The 15,162-nt window shown below is 38.9% G+C and overlaps 1 protein-coding gene across 15 annotated transcripts in view; it reads left to right on the top strand.

The window, feature by feature from the left end:
• HACE1 (HECT domain and ankyrin repeat containing E3 ubiquitin protein ligase 1) overlaps positions 1-15,162 on the top strand; it is a 126,788-nt gene that overhangs the window by 16,894 nt on the left and 94,732 nt on the right. For 8 of the 15 annotated variants that reach the window (XM_033234711.1, XM_033234703.1, XM_033234709.1 and 5 more), the window contains 2 exons: positions 812-887; positions 11,899-12,030. The exons of 1 other annotated variant lie outside the window; for it this stretch is intronic. In XM_033234711.1, the coding sequence (XP_033090602.1) occupies positions 825-887; positions 11,899-12,030 (195 nt within the window). In that variant the 5' untranslated portion in view covers positions 812-824. Of the gene's footprint in view, positions 1-811; positions 888-11,898; positions 12,031-15,162 lie in introns of those variants that run through there. 6 more of the 15 variants (XM_033234707.1, XM_033234714.1, XM_033234713.1 and 3 more) reach the window with 3 other exon arrangements.

Genomic DNA, 15,162 nt, shown 5'->3' with positions numbered 1-15,162 from the left:
AGGCGAGCGGATCACGAGGTCAAGAGATCAAGACCATCCTGGCCAACATGGTGAAACCCCGTTTCTACTAAAAATATAAAATTAGCTGGGCATGGTGGCGCATGGCTGAAATCCCAGCTGCTCGGAAGGCTGAGGCAGGAGAATCACTTGAACCCGGGAGGAGGAGGTTGCGGTGAGCCAAGATCCGCCACTGCACTTCAACCTGGTGACAGAGCAAGACTCTGTCTCAAAAAAATAAGTTATGATGGCAAATTTTATATGTATTTTATCACAGTACAAATAACTGAAAAAAAATGAAGTCTGTGCATCCCCCTCCTTATCCCCCAGTAAGTAGAGGGATGCATAGACGTGCATTTCATCGATATTCTGAGTATGATTTTATAACATCTTAGTGTTACCTTTTAAATATTTTGCTGACAAGAATGTAGGATACAATGTTGAGACATCATTTTTCTCTATTCATTCCCCTTCCATTAGACTTGTATTTTGTTATGTTTCTGATGAATATTACTGTTTCATGAACTTAGTCAGTACTAGAAATTTCTCTACAGTTTGAATGATGATTTGTCCCAATGATATGAAAACCTGACTGTGTCATTGTTTTCTCCTGTAATCTTTGAATCATAGAAGCAGTTTTGTATTTTGCCTCAAGTAGTGTTGGTTTAAATATTGCAGATATCACTTGATATTACAGATAAAGATGTTATGATGTTCTCAGCTGTTATTGATTACAGTTAATATTTCAGTAACTTATTTATCATTTGCATTTTTTTTTTAGTACCAGTTATCTATGACTCTTTTTTCTTTTCAGGCAGAAGAAATGTATGAGTAAATTATTAGAATATAGTGCTGATGTCAACATTTGTAATAATGAAGGCCTTACAGCAGTAAGTGCTATCAATTTCATCTGATGTTTTAAAAGTACGTTTTAGAAAATGATATTGAATGTGAGAGTTTGGCAAAGTGTAGTACAAGTGTTTCTGCAAGTTACTTTTTTTTGAGACAGAGTCTTGCTCTGTCACTCAGGCTGGAGTGTGGCGGTGTAATGTCTGCTCACTGCAGTCTCCACCTCCTGGTTCAAGCGATTCTTGTGCCTCAGCCACCCAAGTATCTGGGATTACAGGTGTGCGCCACCATGCCCAGATAGTTTTTGTATTTTTAGTAGAGATGGGGTTTTACCATGTTGGCCAGGCTAGTTTCTTACTTCTGGCCTCAAGTGATTCACCTGTCTTGGCCTCCCAAAGTGCTGGGATTATAGGTATGAGCCACCACACCTGGCCTGTGTTACTTCTTTATAGGGATTAAGAAGGTGTAGAATGATTTGAGATAAAGTTTTTAGCAATATTAAGATAAGTTATGGCTCACTGTATTTCTCTCTTCTCCTTTTTAAGTTTATAACTTTCATTTATTTTGAAGTTTATTCCCCTAGCCTTTGTTACTGACTTTTAAGGGACTTCTTAGGAGCATCTCTGCTGAGGTGTGTTATGTGTTCATTATTGGAGAGCTGTTTTTCATTATGTTCTTTTAAGTACTTTTAATATGTTCATTGTAGAATTAGATAGCTAGTCAGAAAGGAAGAAAAAAGGTAACAGAGGGAATGAGCACTTCCTATATTCCTTGCGTTCTGAGATAATCACAGTTAAAAAAAAAAAAAACTTTTGTATTTTTAGTAGAGACGGGGTTTCACCGTGTTGGCCAGGCTGGTCTTGAACTCCTGACCTCAGGTGATCCACCCACCGGCCTCCCAAAGTGCTGGGATTACAGGCGTAAGCCACTGTGCCCGGCCAGTAAAACCTTTTTTTAGAAACAGGGTCTCACTGTCACCCAGGCTGCGGTGTAGCGGCATGATCATAGCTCACTGCAACCTCAAACTCTTGGGCTCAAGAAATCATCCAGCATCATCCTTCCAAGTAGCTGGGACTGTAAGTGTGTGTCACTGCCCTTGGCTAGTATATTTTGTATTTTTTTGTAGAGGTGGGGTCCTGCTTTGATGCCCAGGCTGGTCTTGAACTCTTGGCCTCAAGCAATCCTTTCACTTCTGCATCCCAAAGATAAAGTCACTGTTAACATTTTGTTCTATTATTAGACTTATATTTTATATAAAGTAGTGTTGGCCATTTTGCCATACCACTTTCTTTGGAAAAATAAGTTTATATATTTTTGAATCACATGGAGGTGGTGTGGGATATTGCTGAAGAGATTGTTGAAGTCCCAAAGTTTTAACCAAATTGTCATTATTTAGTGGAGCGTTATTTATTTTAGAAGTAGAGATAACAGGCTGGGTGCGGTGGCTCATGCCTGTAATCCCAGCACTTTAGGAGGCCGAGTCAGGTGGATCACGAGGTCAGAAGATCGAGACCATCCTGGCTAACATGGCGAAACTCCGTCTCTACTAAAAATACAAAAAATTAGCCGGGCGTGATGGCACATGCCTGTAGTCCTAGCTACTCAGGAGGCTGAGGCAGGAGAATGATGAGAACCCGAGAGGCGGAGCTTGCAGTGAGCCGAGATCGTGCCACTGCACTCCAGCCTGAGTGACAGAGCGTGACTCTGTCTCAGAAAAATAAATAAATAAATAGGAAGTAGAGATAACATAGAATTATGTTACTGTTGAGGAGTTGATTTGAAATCATGGCAGAAAATGTTAAGTTTTATTTATTATACATTCCTTTGATAGTATTTATATTTTGAATCTTTTAATCTGTGAATAGAGAATAATACTGAATGTTTACTTACCTTGCTGATTTTCAAGGCCTTTATGATTAAAAATTGGGGGATGAGGTATAGAAAAACAACTTTCCTAAGATTTTGAATGGCTTATTATAGAATAAACTCAAATCACGATTATTATATGGGGTCTACAATTCCTATAAAAATTCAGATTTTGTTATTTTTAATAATATAATATCACCTATTCTGTAAGGAAAGACTGTATTCTGAATATACATCCTATATACATAGGATGCTTAGTGATATGGTAGGTGCAACACAGCGTTATGAAACCCTAGAAATGACATAGATCTTTCCTTAGGACACTAACCAGTTTAGGCATGATAGTTCAGTGTTAATATAATCTGTTTTAATTGCATAAGATTTTATCTGTTAATTTCTTCCCTTCCTGTACTTTAAGGGAGGTGGAATAGAAAATTTGTAAAAATAAAATTTTTATTTAACAAAATTATCATGTATGTATTTAAAGAATCAAATATTCTACATGGCTTGTAGAAAACAGTCTTTTGGCCTTCCTCCCCAACCTCCAAACTTCCCACTCCCTGAACAACTTCTCTCAACCAATTTTTTTTTTTTTTTTTTTTTTGAAACAGAGTCTCTCTGTCTCCTGGGCTGGAGTGCAATGGCACAATCCCAGCTCACTGCAGCTTCCACCTCACGGGTTCAAGTGATTCTCCTGCCTCAGCCTCCCAAGTAGCTGGGATTATAGGCACCGCTACCATGCCCAGCTAATTTTTTTTTTTGAGACAGAGTTTCACTCTTGTTGCCCAGGCTAGAGTGCAATGGTGCTATCTTGGCTCTCTACAACCTCCGCCTACCAGGTTCAAGAGATTCTCCTGCCTCAGCCTCCCGAGTAGCTGGGATTACAGGCATGTGCCACCATGCCTGGCTAATTTTGTATTTTTAGTAGAGATGGGATTTCTCCATGTTGGTCAGGCTGGTCTCGAACTCCTGACCTCAGGTGATTGCCTGCTTCGGCCTCCCAAAGTGCTGGGATTACAGGTGTGAGCCACCACACCCGGCTAATTTTGTATTTTTAGTAGAGACAGGTTTTCTCCATATTGGTCAGGCTAGTGTTGAACTCCCGACCTCAGGTGATCCACCCCCCTTTGGCCACCTGAAGTGCTGGGGTTACAGGTGTGAGCCACTGCGCCCGGCCTCTCTCAGCTATTTTAATGGATTTTAAAATGTTGTCTCTGTATATTTAAATAGCATGCTAAATGCTACTTCTTGGTTTTTTGGTTTTAGGTATCACCTGTTGTTGACTTTCTGGAAGATGAGGCTATTCTCTTTTTCAGCCCCTCCTCCCACCCTGTCATCACTTTACCCTTGTATCCCTCCAATAAAATTATTGTAATTTTAGTTAGATCATTTTTGTGTGTTTTTATATTTTTGACTACACGAAAACTATTAATAGTTAAGGCAAATAGTTGGTTATAGTTGCTTTCCTTTCTTGCATGACATTTTATTTTCCTGTAGTTAATGATTGCCTTTTTTAAAAATTAAGATAATTGTAGACTCACATGCAGTGCTAAGAAATAATAGAGAGATGCCCGGCACTTTTTGCCTAGTTTCCTCCAGTGGTAACATTTTGCAAAATTATAGTATAATATTACAATAAGGACATGGACACTGATACAATCCATCTTACTGAGATTTCCTCAGTTTTATTTTATTTTATTTTTTTGAGGCAGAATCTCGCTCTGTTGCCCAGGCTGGAGTACAGTGGTGCAATCTCAGCTCACTGCAACCTCCGCCTCCTGCGTTCAAACAATTCTCCTGCCTCGGTCTCCCAAGTAGCTGGGACCACAGGCGTGTGTCACCATGCCCGGCTAATTTTTGCACTTTTACTAGAGATGGGGTTTCACCATGTTGGTCAGGCTGGTCTTGAGCTCCTGACCTCAGGTGATCTACCTGCCTTGGTCTTCCAAAATACTGGGATTACAGGTGTGAGCCTCTGTGCTTGGCCTTCTTCAGTTTTAATTGTATGTGTGTGTATGTTTATGTATTTTAAGTTCTATTCATTTTTATTACCTGTGTAGGCTACCTGTGTAGTTTTATTACCTGTACATGGTAGATTTTCACCACCATAGTCAATATTGTGAACATTTCTAACACCACAGAGATATGTCATGTTGCCCTTTTGTAACCATACCTTTCTCTTTGTCCTTCATATCCCATGGCTAACCTATAGCAACCATTAATTTGTTTTCCATTAGTCATTTTAGGAATGTTACAGAGATGGAATTATATTGTGTGGAACCTTTGGGGATTGGGTTGTTTTTTTTTTTTGTCATATTCCCTGGAGACTTACCTAGGTTATACTTATCAATAGTTTGTTCCTTTATAATGCTAAATAGTATTCCATCCAGTAGTGGATATACCACCATTTGTTTGACTATTTACCTGTTAAAAGACATTTGGGTCACTTCTGGTTTGGGGCTATTATGAGTAAAGCTGTTAAAAACATTAGGGTACACATTTTTGTGTGGACATAAGTTTTTGTTTTTCTGGGATAAATGTCCAGGAATGCAGTTGTTTTCCATAGTGGCTATACTAATTCACATTCCCACCAACAGTGTATGACAGTTCCTGTTTCTTGACATCTTCGCCAACATTTCTTATTGCCTGTCTTTTGGATATAAACCATTTTAACAGGGGTGAGATGATACCTCATTGTAGTTTCTTTGATGATCAGTGATGTTGAGCACCTTTTTATATACCTGTTTTCCATTTGTATGTCTTCTTTTGAGAAGTGTCTACTCAGATCTTTCATTCTTTTTTTAATCAATTTTTTTTTTTTTTTTTTTTTTTTGAGACGGAGTCTTGCTCTGCTGCCCGGCTGGAGTGCTGTGGCCGGATCTCAGCTCACTGCAAGCTCCGCCTCCCGGGTTCACGCCATTCTCCTGCCTCAGCCTCCCGAGTAGCTGGGACTACAGGCACCCGCCACCTCGCCCGGCTAATTTTTTGTATTTTTTAGTAGAGACGGGGTTTCACCGTGTTAGCCAGGATGGTCTCGATCTCCTGACCTCGTGATCCGCCCGTCTCGGCCTCCCAAAGTGCTGGGATTACAGGCTTGAGCCACCGCGCCCGGCCTAATCAATTTTTTTTATTACTATAGAGTTGTTTGAGTTTGTTATATATTCTGGTTATTAATCCCTTGTCAGATGGATAGTTTGCAGTTATTTTCTCCTATTTTGTGGATTGTTTCTTTACTTTGTTGATTGTTTCCTTTCCTGTGCAGAAGCATTTTAACTTGAAGCGATCCTGTTTGTCCATTTTTGCTTTGGTTACTTTTGCTTTTACTCAAAAGCAAATTTACTCAAGAAATTTACTTAAGGGGTATTACTCAAGAAAGCTTTGCCCAAACCAATGTCCTGGAGAGTTTCCCCAGTGTTTTATTTTAGTAGTTTCATGTCTTAGATTTAAGTTTTTAGTTCATTTTTATTTGATTTTTGTATATGGCAAGAGATACAGGGGCTAGTTTCATTTTTTGTTTATGGATATCCAGTTTTCCCAGCACCATTTATTGAAGGGATGGTCCCTACTCCCATTGTGTGTTGTTGGCACCTTTGTAGAAAATGAGTTCACTGTAGATGCATGGATTTGTTTCTGGGTTATCTGTTCTGTTCCGTTGGTCTATGTGTCTCCTTTTATACCAGTACCATGCTGTTTTGGTTACTATAGCTCTGTCGTATAATTTGAAGTCAGGTAATGATATTCCTCCAGTCTTTATCTTTTTACTCAGGATGGCTTTTGTTATTCTAGACCTTTTGTGATTCCATGTAAATTTTAGTATTATCTTTTCTGTTTCTGTGAAGAATGTCATTGGTATTTTGATAGAGAATACATTGAATCCATAGATTGCTTTGAGTAGTATGGACATTTTGACAGTATTGATTCTTCCAACCCTTAGGAATATTTTTTCATTTTTTGTGTGTGCCTTCTTCAGTTTCTTGCATCTTTTTTTTATAGTTTTCTTTTAGATATCTTTCACTTCTTTGGTTAAGCTGATTCCTAGGTATTTTATTTTATTTGTAGCTGTCATAAATGGGATTACTTTCTTTACTTCTTTTTCAGGTTGTTTGCTGCTGACATCGGAATGCTACTGATTTTTGTATGTTGGTTTCATATTTTGCAGCTTACCTGTTTACCAGTGCTAACAGTTTTTTGGTGGAGTCTAAGTTTTTCCAATACAAGATCGTATCATCTGCAGACAAAAATAATTTGACATCTTTCTTTCTAATTTGAATGTCTTTTGTTTCTTTCTTTTCCCGATTGCTCTAGCTAGGTTTTCCAGTACTGTTTTTAATAATGGTGTTAAGAGCAAAAGTTAAATCTTTTGAAGAGCAAAAGTTTTTATTTTGAAGTCAAATTGATCAGTTTTTCGCATTATGGGTCATGTTTTTGGTATCAAGAACTCTTTGCCTAGCCCTGATCCTAAAGATTTTCTCCTATCTTTTTTTCTAAAAGTTTTATGTTTCTGTGTTTTACGGTTAAGTCTATGATCTCTTTCGAGTTACTGTTTGCATAAGATATGAGGCTTAGGTCAAGGCTTCCTTTTTTTTTTTTTTTCGCCTGTGAATGTCCAGTACTAGCACTGTTTGTTGAAAGGGCTGTCCTTTCTTCGTGAATGTGGTTTTGCATCTATCGCAAAAATCAGTTGGGCATATTTGTGTGGACTCACTTGTGGACTTTCTATTCGTTCCACTGATCTGTGTATCTCTACTAATCTCTCTGTTAATACCACACTGTCTTGATTACTGTAGCTGTAAGTCTTTTTTTTTTTTTTTTTTTTTTGAGATGGAGTCTCGCTTTTTTGCCCAGGCTGGAGTGCAGTGGCGCGATATCGGCTCACTGCAAGCTCTGCCTCCAGGGTTCACGCCATTCTCCTGCCTCAGCCTCCTGAGTAGCTGGGACTATAGGCACCTGCCACCTCGCCCAGCTAATATTTTGTATTTTTAGTAGAGGCGGGGTTTCATCGTGTTAGCCAGGATGGTCTCGATCTCCTGACCTCATGATCCACCTGCCTCGGCCTCCCAAAGTGCTGGGATTACAGGCTTGAGCCACCGCTCCCAGCCTGTAGCTGTAAGTCTTAATAACAGGTAGAATAATTCCTCTCACTTTATTTTTCTTTGTCAGGATTGTGTTAGCCATTCTGATTCCTTTGGCTTTCCATATAAATTTTGCAATAAACTCGTCTATGTCTACAAAAAACCTTGCTGGAATTTTGATTGGAGTTGCTTTAAACTGATAGGGGAGAATTGTTATCTTTACTATGTTGATTGAGTCTTTTAATCCTTAAACGCAGTATGTCTCCACACTTACTTAGGTCTTTGATTTTTTCGTTAGAATTTTGTACAGCACAGTCTAGGGATTTTGTGCATGTTTTGGTGAGCATATAACTATTTCATTTTCTTTGGCATAATTGTAAATGGCATTGTGTTTTTAATTTGAGTTTATGCATGTTCAGATGGAAATGCAGTTGGTTTTTGTGTGTTAATTATGTGTCTTGCAATCTTGCTGAACTCACTTTTTAGTTCTAGGGGATTTGGGGCAAATTGCTTGGGATTTTCTACATAGACAGTCATGTTGTCGGCATGTAGAGACAGTTTTTTGTTTGTTTATTTGTTTAGACAGTCTCATTCTGTCACCCAGGCTACAGTGCAGTGGCACGAACGTGGCTCACTGCAACCTCCGCCTCCTGGATTCAAGCAATTCTCCTGCCTTAGCCACCTGAGTAGCTAGGATTACAGGTGTGTGCCACCACGCCCAGCTGATGTTTGTATTTTTAATAGAGATGGGGTTACACCATGTTGGCCAGGCTGGTATTGATCTCCAGACCTCAGGTGATTCACCTGCCTCGGCCTCCCAAAGTGCTGGGATTACAAGCATGAGCCACCGTGCCAGGCCTTTATTTCTTTCTTTTCCAGTTTGTATGTCTTTGATATCTGTTTTGTGCCCTACTGCTTTACTAAAGTTTTCTTATAACTTATTACTAATTCATTAACAAAGTCTCTCTCAGCTTTATAAATATCCTCTTAATATGTATGCAGTACCTTTCATGTCCTTGGTTATGTCTTGAAGGAGTCTCTTAAGGAGACTTCTGTGCTCTTTTGGCTGGGTTGGTTGATACCTAGGTCTGCTGCACAGTTGTTTGGAATGTCTCATCATCCTGGGGATTCCTTTTGCTTTTTTCTTGCTTTGGGTTCTCTGTTATATGGGTCTCATATCCATCTTTTCTGGTAACTGTTCTGTCACTCTGATGGAGCACAACCCTGACAGTTTCCTGAGAAAAAGTGTTCATGGGAGATGTGTTGCCACCTTGCATGTTTGATATGACTCTAGTCTTTGAGTCTGATTATGTGATTGACAGTTTAGCTGACAGTCTAGATGAGACATTTTTCCTTAGAATTTTGAGAGCATTGCTTTGTTGTCTTCTTACTTTGTTTTGAAGTTTAGTACTATTTTGATTCTTGATTGTATATATGAAACCTGTTTTGATTTTTCTCTCTAGAAACTTACAGAATCTACTTTGTCCATGGTGTTCTAAAATCCTGTGATTATTATATCTTGATTTGGCTTTATTTTATCCATTTAGCTGGATAATATTGAGACCCTGTCAACCTGGAAACTCATGTAATGGGAACTTATGAGAAATATTCGTAAATTGTTACTTTCATGATTTCTTTTTCTGTCTTTTCTCTTTTATTTTTTCCCCAACTCCTGTTATTTAAACTTTAGACCTATTCACACTAGCCCTTTAATTTTCCTACTTGTTCTCATTTCTTCATTTCTTTTATCTTTTTACTTTTAGGGAGACTTCCTCAATATTTCTTCTAAATCTTCTTTTGAGTTTGCACGTCTCTATCATAGTATTAATTTCCAAGAGTTTTTTTTTTCTTGTTTCTCTCAAAAAATAGTATCCTTTTCTCATGTCAAGGACGCAATCAGTATGTTCTCTCTCTGACAGTATTAAATATAGTTTTTTCTTGAATATTCATGGTTCTTTTTCCCCCTACTTTTTGCTTTAAAAAATTTTTGTATTTTGTCTTTCAAATTAGATGCGTTTATCAAATGTTTGGTGGAAATGGAAAAAGCTATTTGAAGACTGTCAGCATGAGTGAGGTTTGTTCACTAGGGGCTTCAGTGTAGGATGATCTCCTTGGACATTTGCCTCTTGGACCTTTCTAGTGTCGATCTCTTTAGGCATTTACTCTTGAGCTGGTCATACTCCTCAGAGAATACTCTTTCAACTGCCCTGAAGATGTTAACGGTCTGTGTGCTGGATAGAGAAGAATGCTTTGTAAAATCAATATTCAGTATTTAAACTTGCACTTAATCTCCCCTTTTTAATGTGGTATTCCTGGTTCAATGTGCCTGGTGTCTCTTACCTAGAGACTGTTTTCAAGTCTCTTGCATTCTATCTGATTGAGGAGGGGCCGTTACTGGCCTTGCACAGTTGGGGAGGGATAGAGATATTATGAGGCTCTAAATCTTGTTAGATAAACTTTCAGCCTCTTTTCAAAAGGTGCATGGTGCTTACTATTGATTCTTGAGCCTTTTGGGAGTCCTGTAATCTGAATCACAGTTTTTGGGGGGATTTCTCTAGTACTGGTGTAACATTCTGACAAGTCAGCAAGTATAATCTGAGAAGATAAAAAGCATCATCTATTTTCTTTGCTTCCAAAACTTGCTGTTCTTTCCTCTGTATCTTTATGGATCTAGTCTTTAAGGAAATACTCTTTACTGTCATTTCTGGGGGTTTAGGGAAGAAGTAGAGGCTGATGCATGGATTAAACCTGCCATTTTAAAACAGGGATTTCATGATTTTCTTTTTAATGAAAAAAAAAAGTGAAAAATTAATGGATAGCATAGTCCAAAGTTTTAACATTGATAGACTCATAGGTGTTTTATGTATATTTTTATCCTCCTTTTTTTATTTATGCAAGATACATGTGTTACTTGTAAAATACAGGAAGTAAGGGAGATAGCATTGCGATGTTAATTACTTTTTAATTTAACGTTTGCTTCTGGGAAAGGAAAAATATCTAACACCTTTTCTCCAGAGACAAGCTATGCATAGAGTCCAGGATTATCTGAGAAGCAGAGTATTTGATGATCGGAAGCTTAGTATACTTACTATTTTGAACCATTGTGAGTTATTTTAAAACAATTTTTTTTTTTTTTTTTGAGACAGGTTCTCACTCTGTCACCTAGGTAGGGGTGCAGTGGCACAATCATAGCTCATTATAGCCTCAAACTCCTGGGCTCAAGGCATCCTCCCACCTTAGCATCCTGAGAAGCTAGGACCATAGGTGTATGCCACCATGCCCAGCTAATTTTTTTTTTCTTTTTGAGACGGAGTCTTGCTCTGTTGCCACGCTGGAGTGCAGTGGCACGATCTCAGCTCACCGCAACCACCGCCTCCTGGGTTCAGGCAATTCCCCTGCCTCAGCCTCCCAAATAGCTGGGATTACAGGCATACGCCAACACGCCCAGCTAATTTTTTATATTTTAGTAGAAACAAGGTTTCTTCATGTTGGCCAAGATGGTCTTGATTTCCTGACCTTGTGATCTGCCTGCCTTGGCCTCCCAAAGTGCCGGGGTTACAGGCGTGAGCTACTGCGCCCGGCTGCCCAGCTAATTTTTAAATTTTTTATAGAAGCAGGTTCTCGCTACATTGCCCAGGCTGATCTTGAACTCATTTTATTCAAGCACCTCCTGCCTCAACTTCCCAAAGTGCTGAGATTACAAACATGAGTCACCACTTCCAGCCGCATTGAGTTCTTGATTTTGAAATCTGTGGTAATGTAATCTGCATCTTGATACAGACATTTTCCTCATATAAAACTTAGTTTCAGCTATTTGGGAGGCTGAGGCAGGAGGATCACTTGAGCTCAGGAGTTTGAGTCCAACCTGAACAACATAGCAAGACCCCAACTCTAAAAAGAACCCCAAACCCATAAATAAAACTTAAACAAATTAAAAAAAGGAAAAAAATTACATGGACTTAAAATACCTTTAGTTTTAAACCATTACACGGACTTAAAATGCCTTTAGATTTGCATGAGCAAGTCACGTTCAGCTAAGAAATAACATTATTTTTCTGCTGTTTTTATATAAAACACTACTACACAAACGTTAAGTAACTAAATGGCTTCACAGATACACTGGCTGGCTGTGAATGGGCGGACAGAACTACTCCATGACCTTGTGCAGCATGTCAGTGATGTTGATGTTGAGGATGCCATGGGGCAGACAGCACTGCATGTTGCCTGCCAGAACGGTCACAAGACGGTAAGTTCAGCCATGAGGACTTTAAGCTGCATGTGTTTTTTTTTTTAATTGAACTCATGAAAAGTTTTTCACTGTGCATGTTTGGGAACATGAAGCATAATAGCAAAATCTTATTTTCTGCATCATTATGGACTTTTTCTTTTTTGAGACAGGGTCTCACTTTGTTGCCCAGGCTGGAGTGCAATGGTGGTATCCTAGGTCACCGCAGCCTTAAACTCCTGTGCTCAAGTGATCCTCCCACCTCAGCCTCCCGAGTAGCTGGAATTACATGCGTGAACCACTGCACCTGGCCCATATGGACTTCTGATAAATATATTCTGTATGGTTAGAAGAAATAGAAAATAGTGCTTTTGGGCTGGGAGCCGTGGCTCACAGCTGTAATCCCAGCACTTTGGAAGGCTGAAATAGGTGGATTGCTTGAGCTCAGGAGTTCAGCCTGGGCAACATGGCGAAACCCCATCTCTACTAAAAATACAAAAAAATTTAGCTGGGTATGGTGGCATGCACCGGTAGTCTCAGCTATTCCAGAGGCTGAAGTGGGAGAATTGCTTGAGCTCAGGAGTCAGCGGTTACAATGAGCCAAGACTGTGTCACTATACTCCAGCCTGGGTGACAGAGTGAGAGCCTGTCTCAAACAACAACAACAACAAAAACAGGAAAATAGTGCTTTTATATGTGCTCAAAATATTTGTAATTTGTATTTTGATTTTATTTCCAATTCATAGGTTTTAATAACCGAATATACTAAATTTTTTAATGTCGTGTATTCACACTTAATTTTAACATTTATAATGTTGATTCTGTTCTCAGTTTTAACAAATAAAACTTCATATTTTATTTTATCTTTTGCCATTAAGCCTCAATTTTGGGGATTAGATAGTGAGGAAAGTGAGCAATGACACTGGTTAAATAGTATGAGTCAGGTTATCCTATTTTTCTGCTTGCATTGTGTGTGGTCCAAGTAACAGTTATTTTCTTTCTTTCTTTTTTTAATTTTTTAAACTATTTATTTATTTATTTATTTAAGACGGAGTCTCGCTCTGTCACCCAGGCTGGAGTGCGGTGGTGCGATCTCAGCTCACTGCAAGCTCCGCCTCCCGGGTTCACGGCATTCTCTTGCTTCAGACTCTCGAGTGGCTGGGACTACAGGCATGTGCCATCACGCCCGGCTAATTTTTTGTATTTTTAGTAGAGATGGGGTTTCACCGTGTTAGCCAGGATGGTTTCAATCTCCTCACCTCGTGATCCACCTGCCTCAGCTTCCCAAAGTGCTGGGATTACAGGCGTGAGCCACCGCGCCTGGCCTCTTTCTTTCTTTCTTTTTTTTTTTTTTTTTTTTTTTTTTGAGACAGAGTCTCACTCTGTCACCCAGGCTTGAGTGCAGTGGCACAAACTCAGCTTACTGCAACCTCTGCCTCCCAGGTTTAAATGATTCTTGTGCCTCCCAAGTAGCTGGGATTACAGGTGTGCGCCACCACACCCAGCAACTTTTTGTATTTTTAGTAGAGATGGGGTTTTGCCATGGTGGCCAGGCTGATCTTGAATTCCTGGTCTCAAGTGATCTGCCTGCCTCAGCCTCCCAAAATCCTGGTATTACAGGTGTGAGCCACCGTGCCTGGCTATTTTCTTTCTTACTCTAGGTTTCTAAAATCATGCATTTGTTTTAGGACAATGCTTTCCTGTTACTCCTGTGTCTTGACAATTTGGCTTTTGAAATTGCTATTTCTCTCTCATTAAGAGACTTTACTGCCTTATATAAAGATTGAAAGTTAAGATTTTAGATTGAGTTTCTGCTTTGCTGTAATTTTCTACCCTGTTTATGTTTTTAAGTTTTTTTTTTTTTTAACATTTAACATTAGTGGTAATAGAATGTACAGGTGTGTGCCATAGTCTCAGCTACTTGGGAGGCTGAGGTGGAGAGGTCAAGATTAGGTAGAGAGATCCCTTTAGCCCAGGAGTTGTGGGTCATAGTGCACTATGCTGATTGGATGTCCACACTAAGTTTGACATGAATATGGTGACCTCTCAGGATGCCAGATTGCCAGAGAGGTGAACCAGACCAGGTCAGAAACAGCAAGTCAAAACCCCCATGCTGGTCAGTTTGTGGGATCATGTCAGTGAATTGCCACTGCACCTCATCTCTTCAAAAAAAAAAAGCATGTAATTTATTTTCTTGCTGACCATAATAATAACAACGAAACCAACTCAAAGCAAAGTCTGTACCATTAGCTACAAGGATACAAATTTTGTTTATTTATTTTTGTTGCAAACTTTCTGAGTCTTATCTCTTCTTGGGAGAAGGGAGAATTCCTAGTGGAATCTAGTCTTTTATCTCTTCAAACACTTTTTCCTTAACCTGGTTTCAGATTGTATGATCACAATTCACAGAATATTGGACTTCTTCAAGATAGTAGACAAAGGTTGACATTGTCTTATGTTTAATATGGTGTTGAAAAAGTGGAGGGATATAGGATCCTTTTTCTGTTTCCTAGAATTTTTTCTGAACACCATTGTTCATTTGTATTTTTTGTCTTTTATCATCTGAAAACCAATGCAGTGTTTTCAGGTATATTCTTCTCATTAGTTTTTACTACTTAGAGTCAACATTATTAAATTTAAAAAGTATTCTATGTGGAAAAAAAAGATGTGAAATGCCCTAATCTTGAATGACCCAGGGTTTTAAGGCACTATTGCATATTAGAGAATGAGTCTAGCCAATAGCTCTCAGAGGACAGAAGAGCACCTACTTTAATATAAACACCCTTTGCTATAACGGATGAGCAGAGTGTCATTTACTAAGACTTGCATACCCTACCTGTTGCCCAGGAACTTGGATAGGAAAATACTGGGATTCAGATTAGAAAAAGATCTGTAAAAGCTATTTTTAGCTGCTTTGAACCAGTACAGAAGCAAGAACTAAGAAAACCTTGTTCAAAACATGTGCATTACAGGCTGCATTAAAAATTTAGAATTGCCTTCTGAAGTTACTGAAAATTAGGTGGTATAAGTATAATATGCTCCATATGGTTTACAACCTAAAGCAAATGTGGTAAAGTAATGGAGAATTCCTCATAGTCAGATGCCTTTGAACAATTATATTCTGAGAAGATTTATAGGGAGCCTGACTTCATT

This window comes from Trachypithecus francoisi, unplaced genomic scaffold (assembly GCF_009764315.1).
Source record: "Trachypithecus francoisi isolate TF-2019V2 unplaced genomic scaffold, Tfra_2.0 Lachesis_group15, whole genome shotgun sequence".
Taxonomy (NCBI): Eukaryota; Metazoa; Chordata; class Mammalia; order Primates; family Cercopithecidae; genus Trachypithecus; species Trachypithecus francoisi.
Note: the sequence above shows the minus strand (reverse complement) of the source record. Positions and strands in the feature narration are given on the sequence as shown.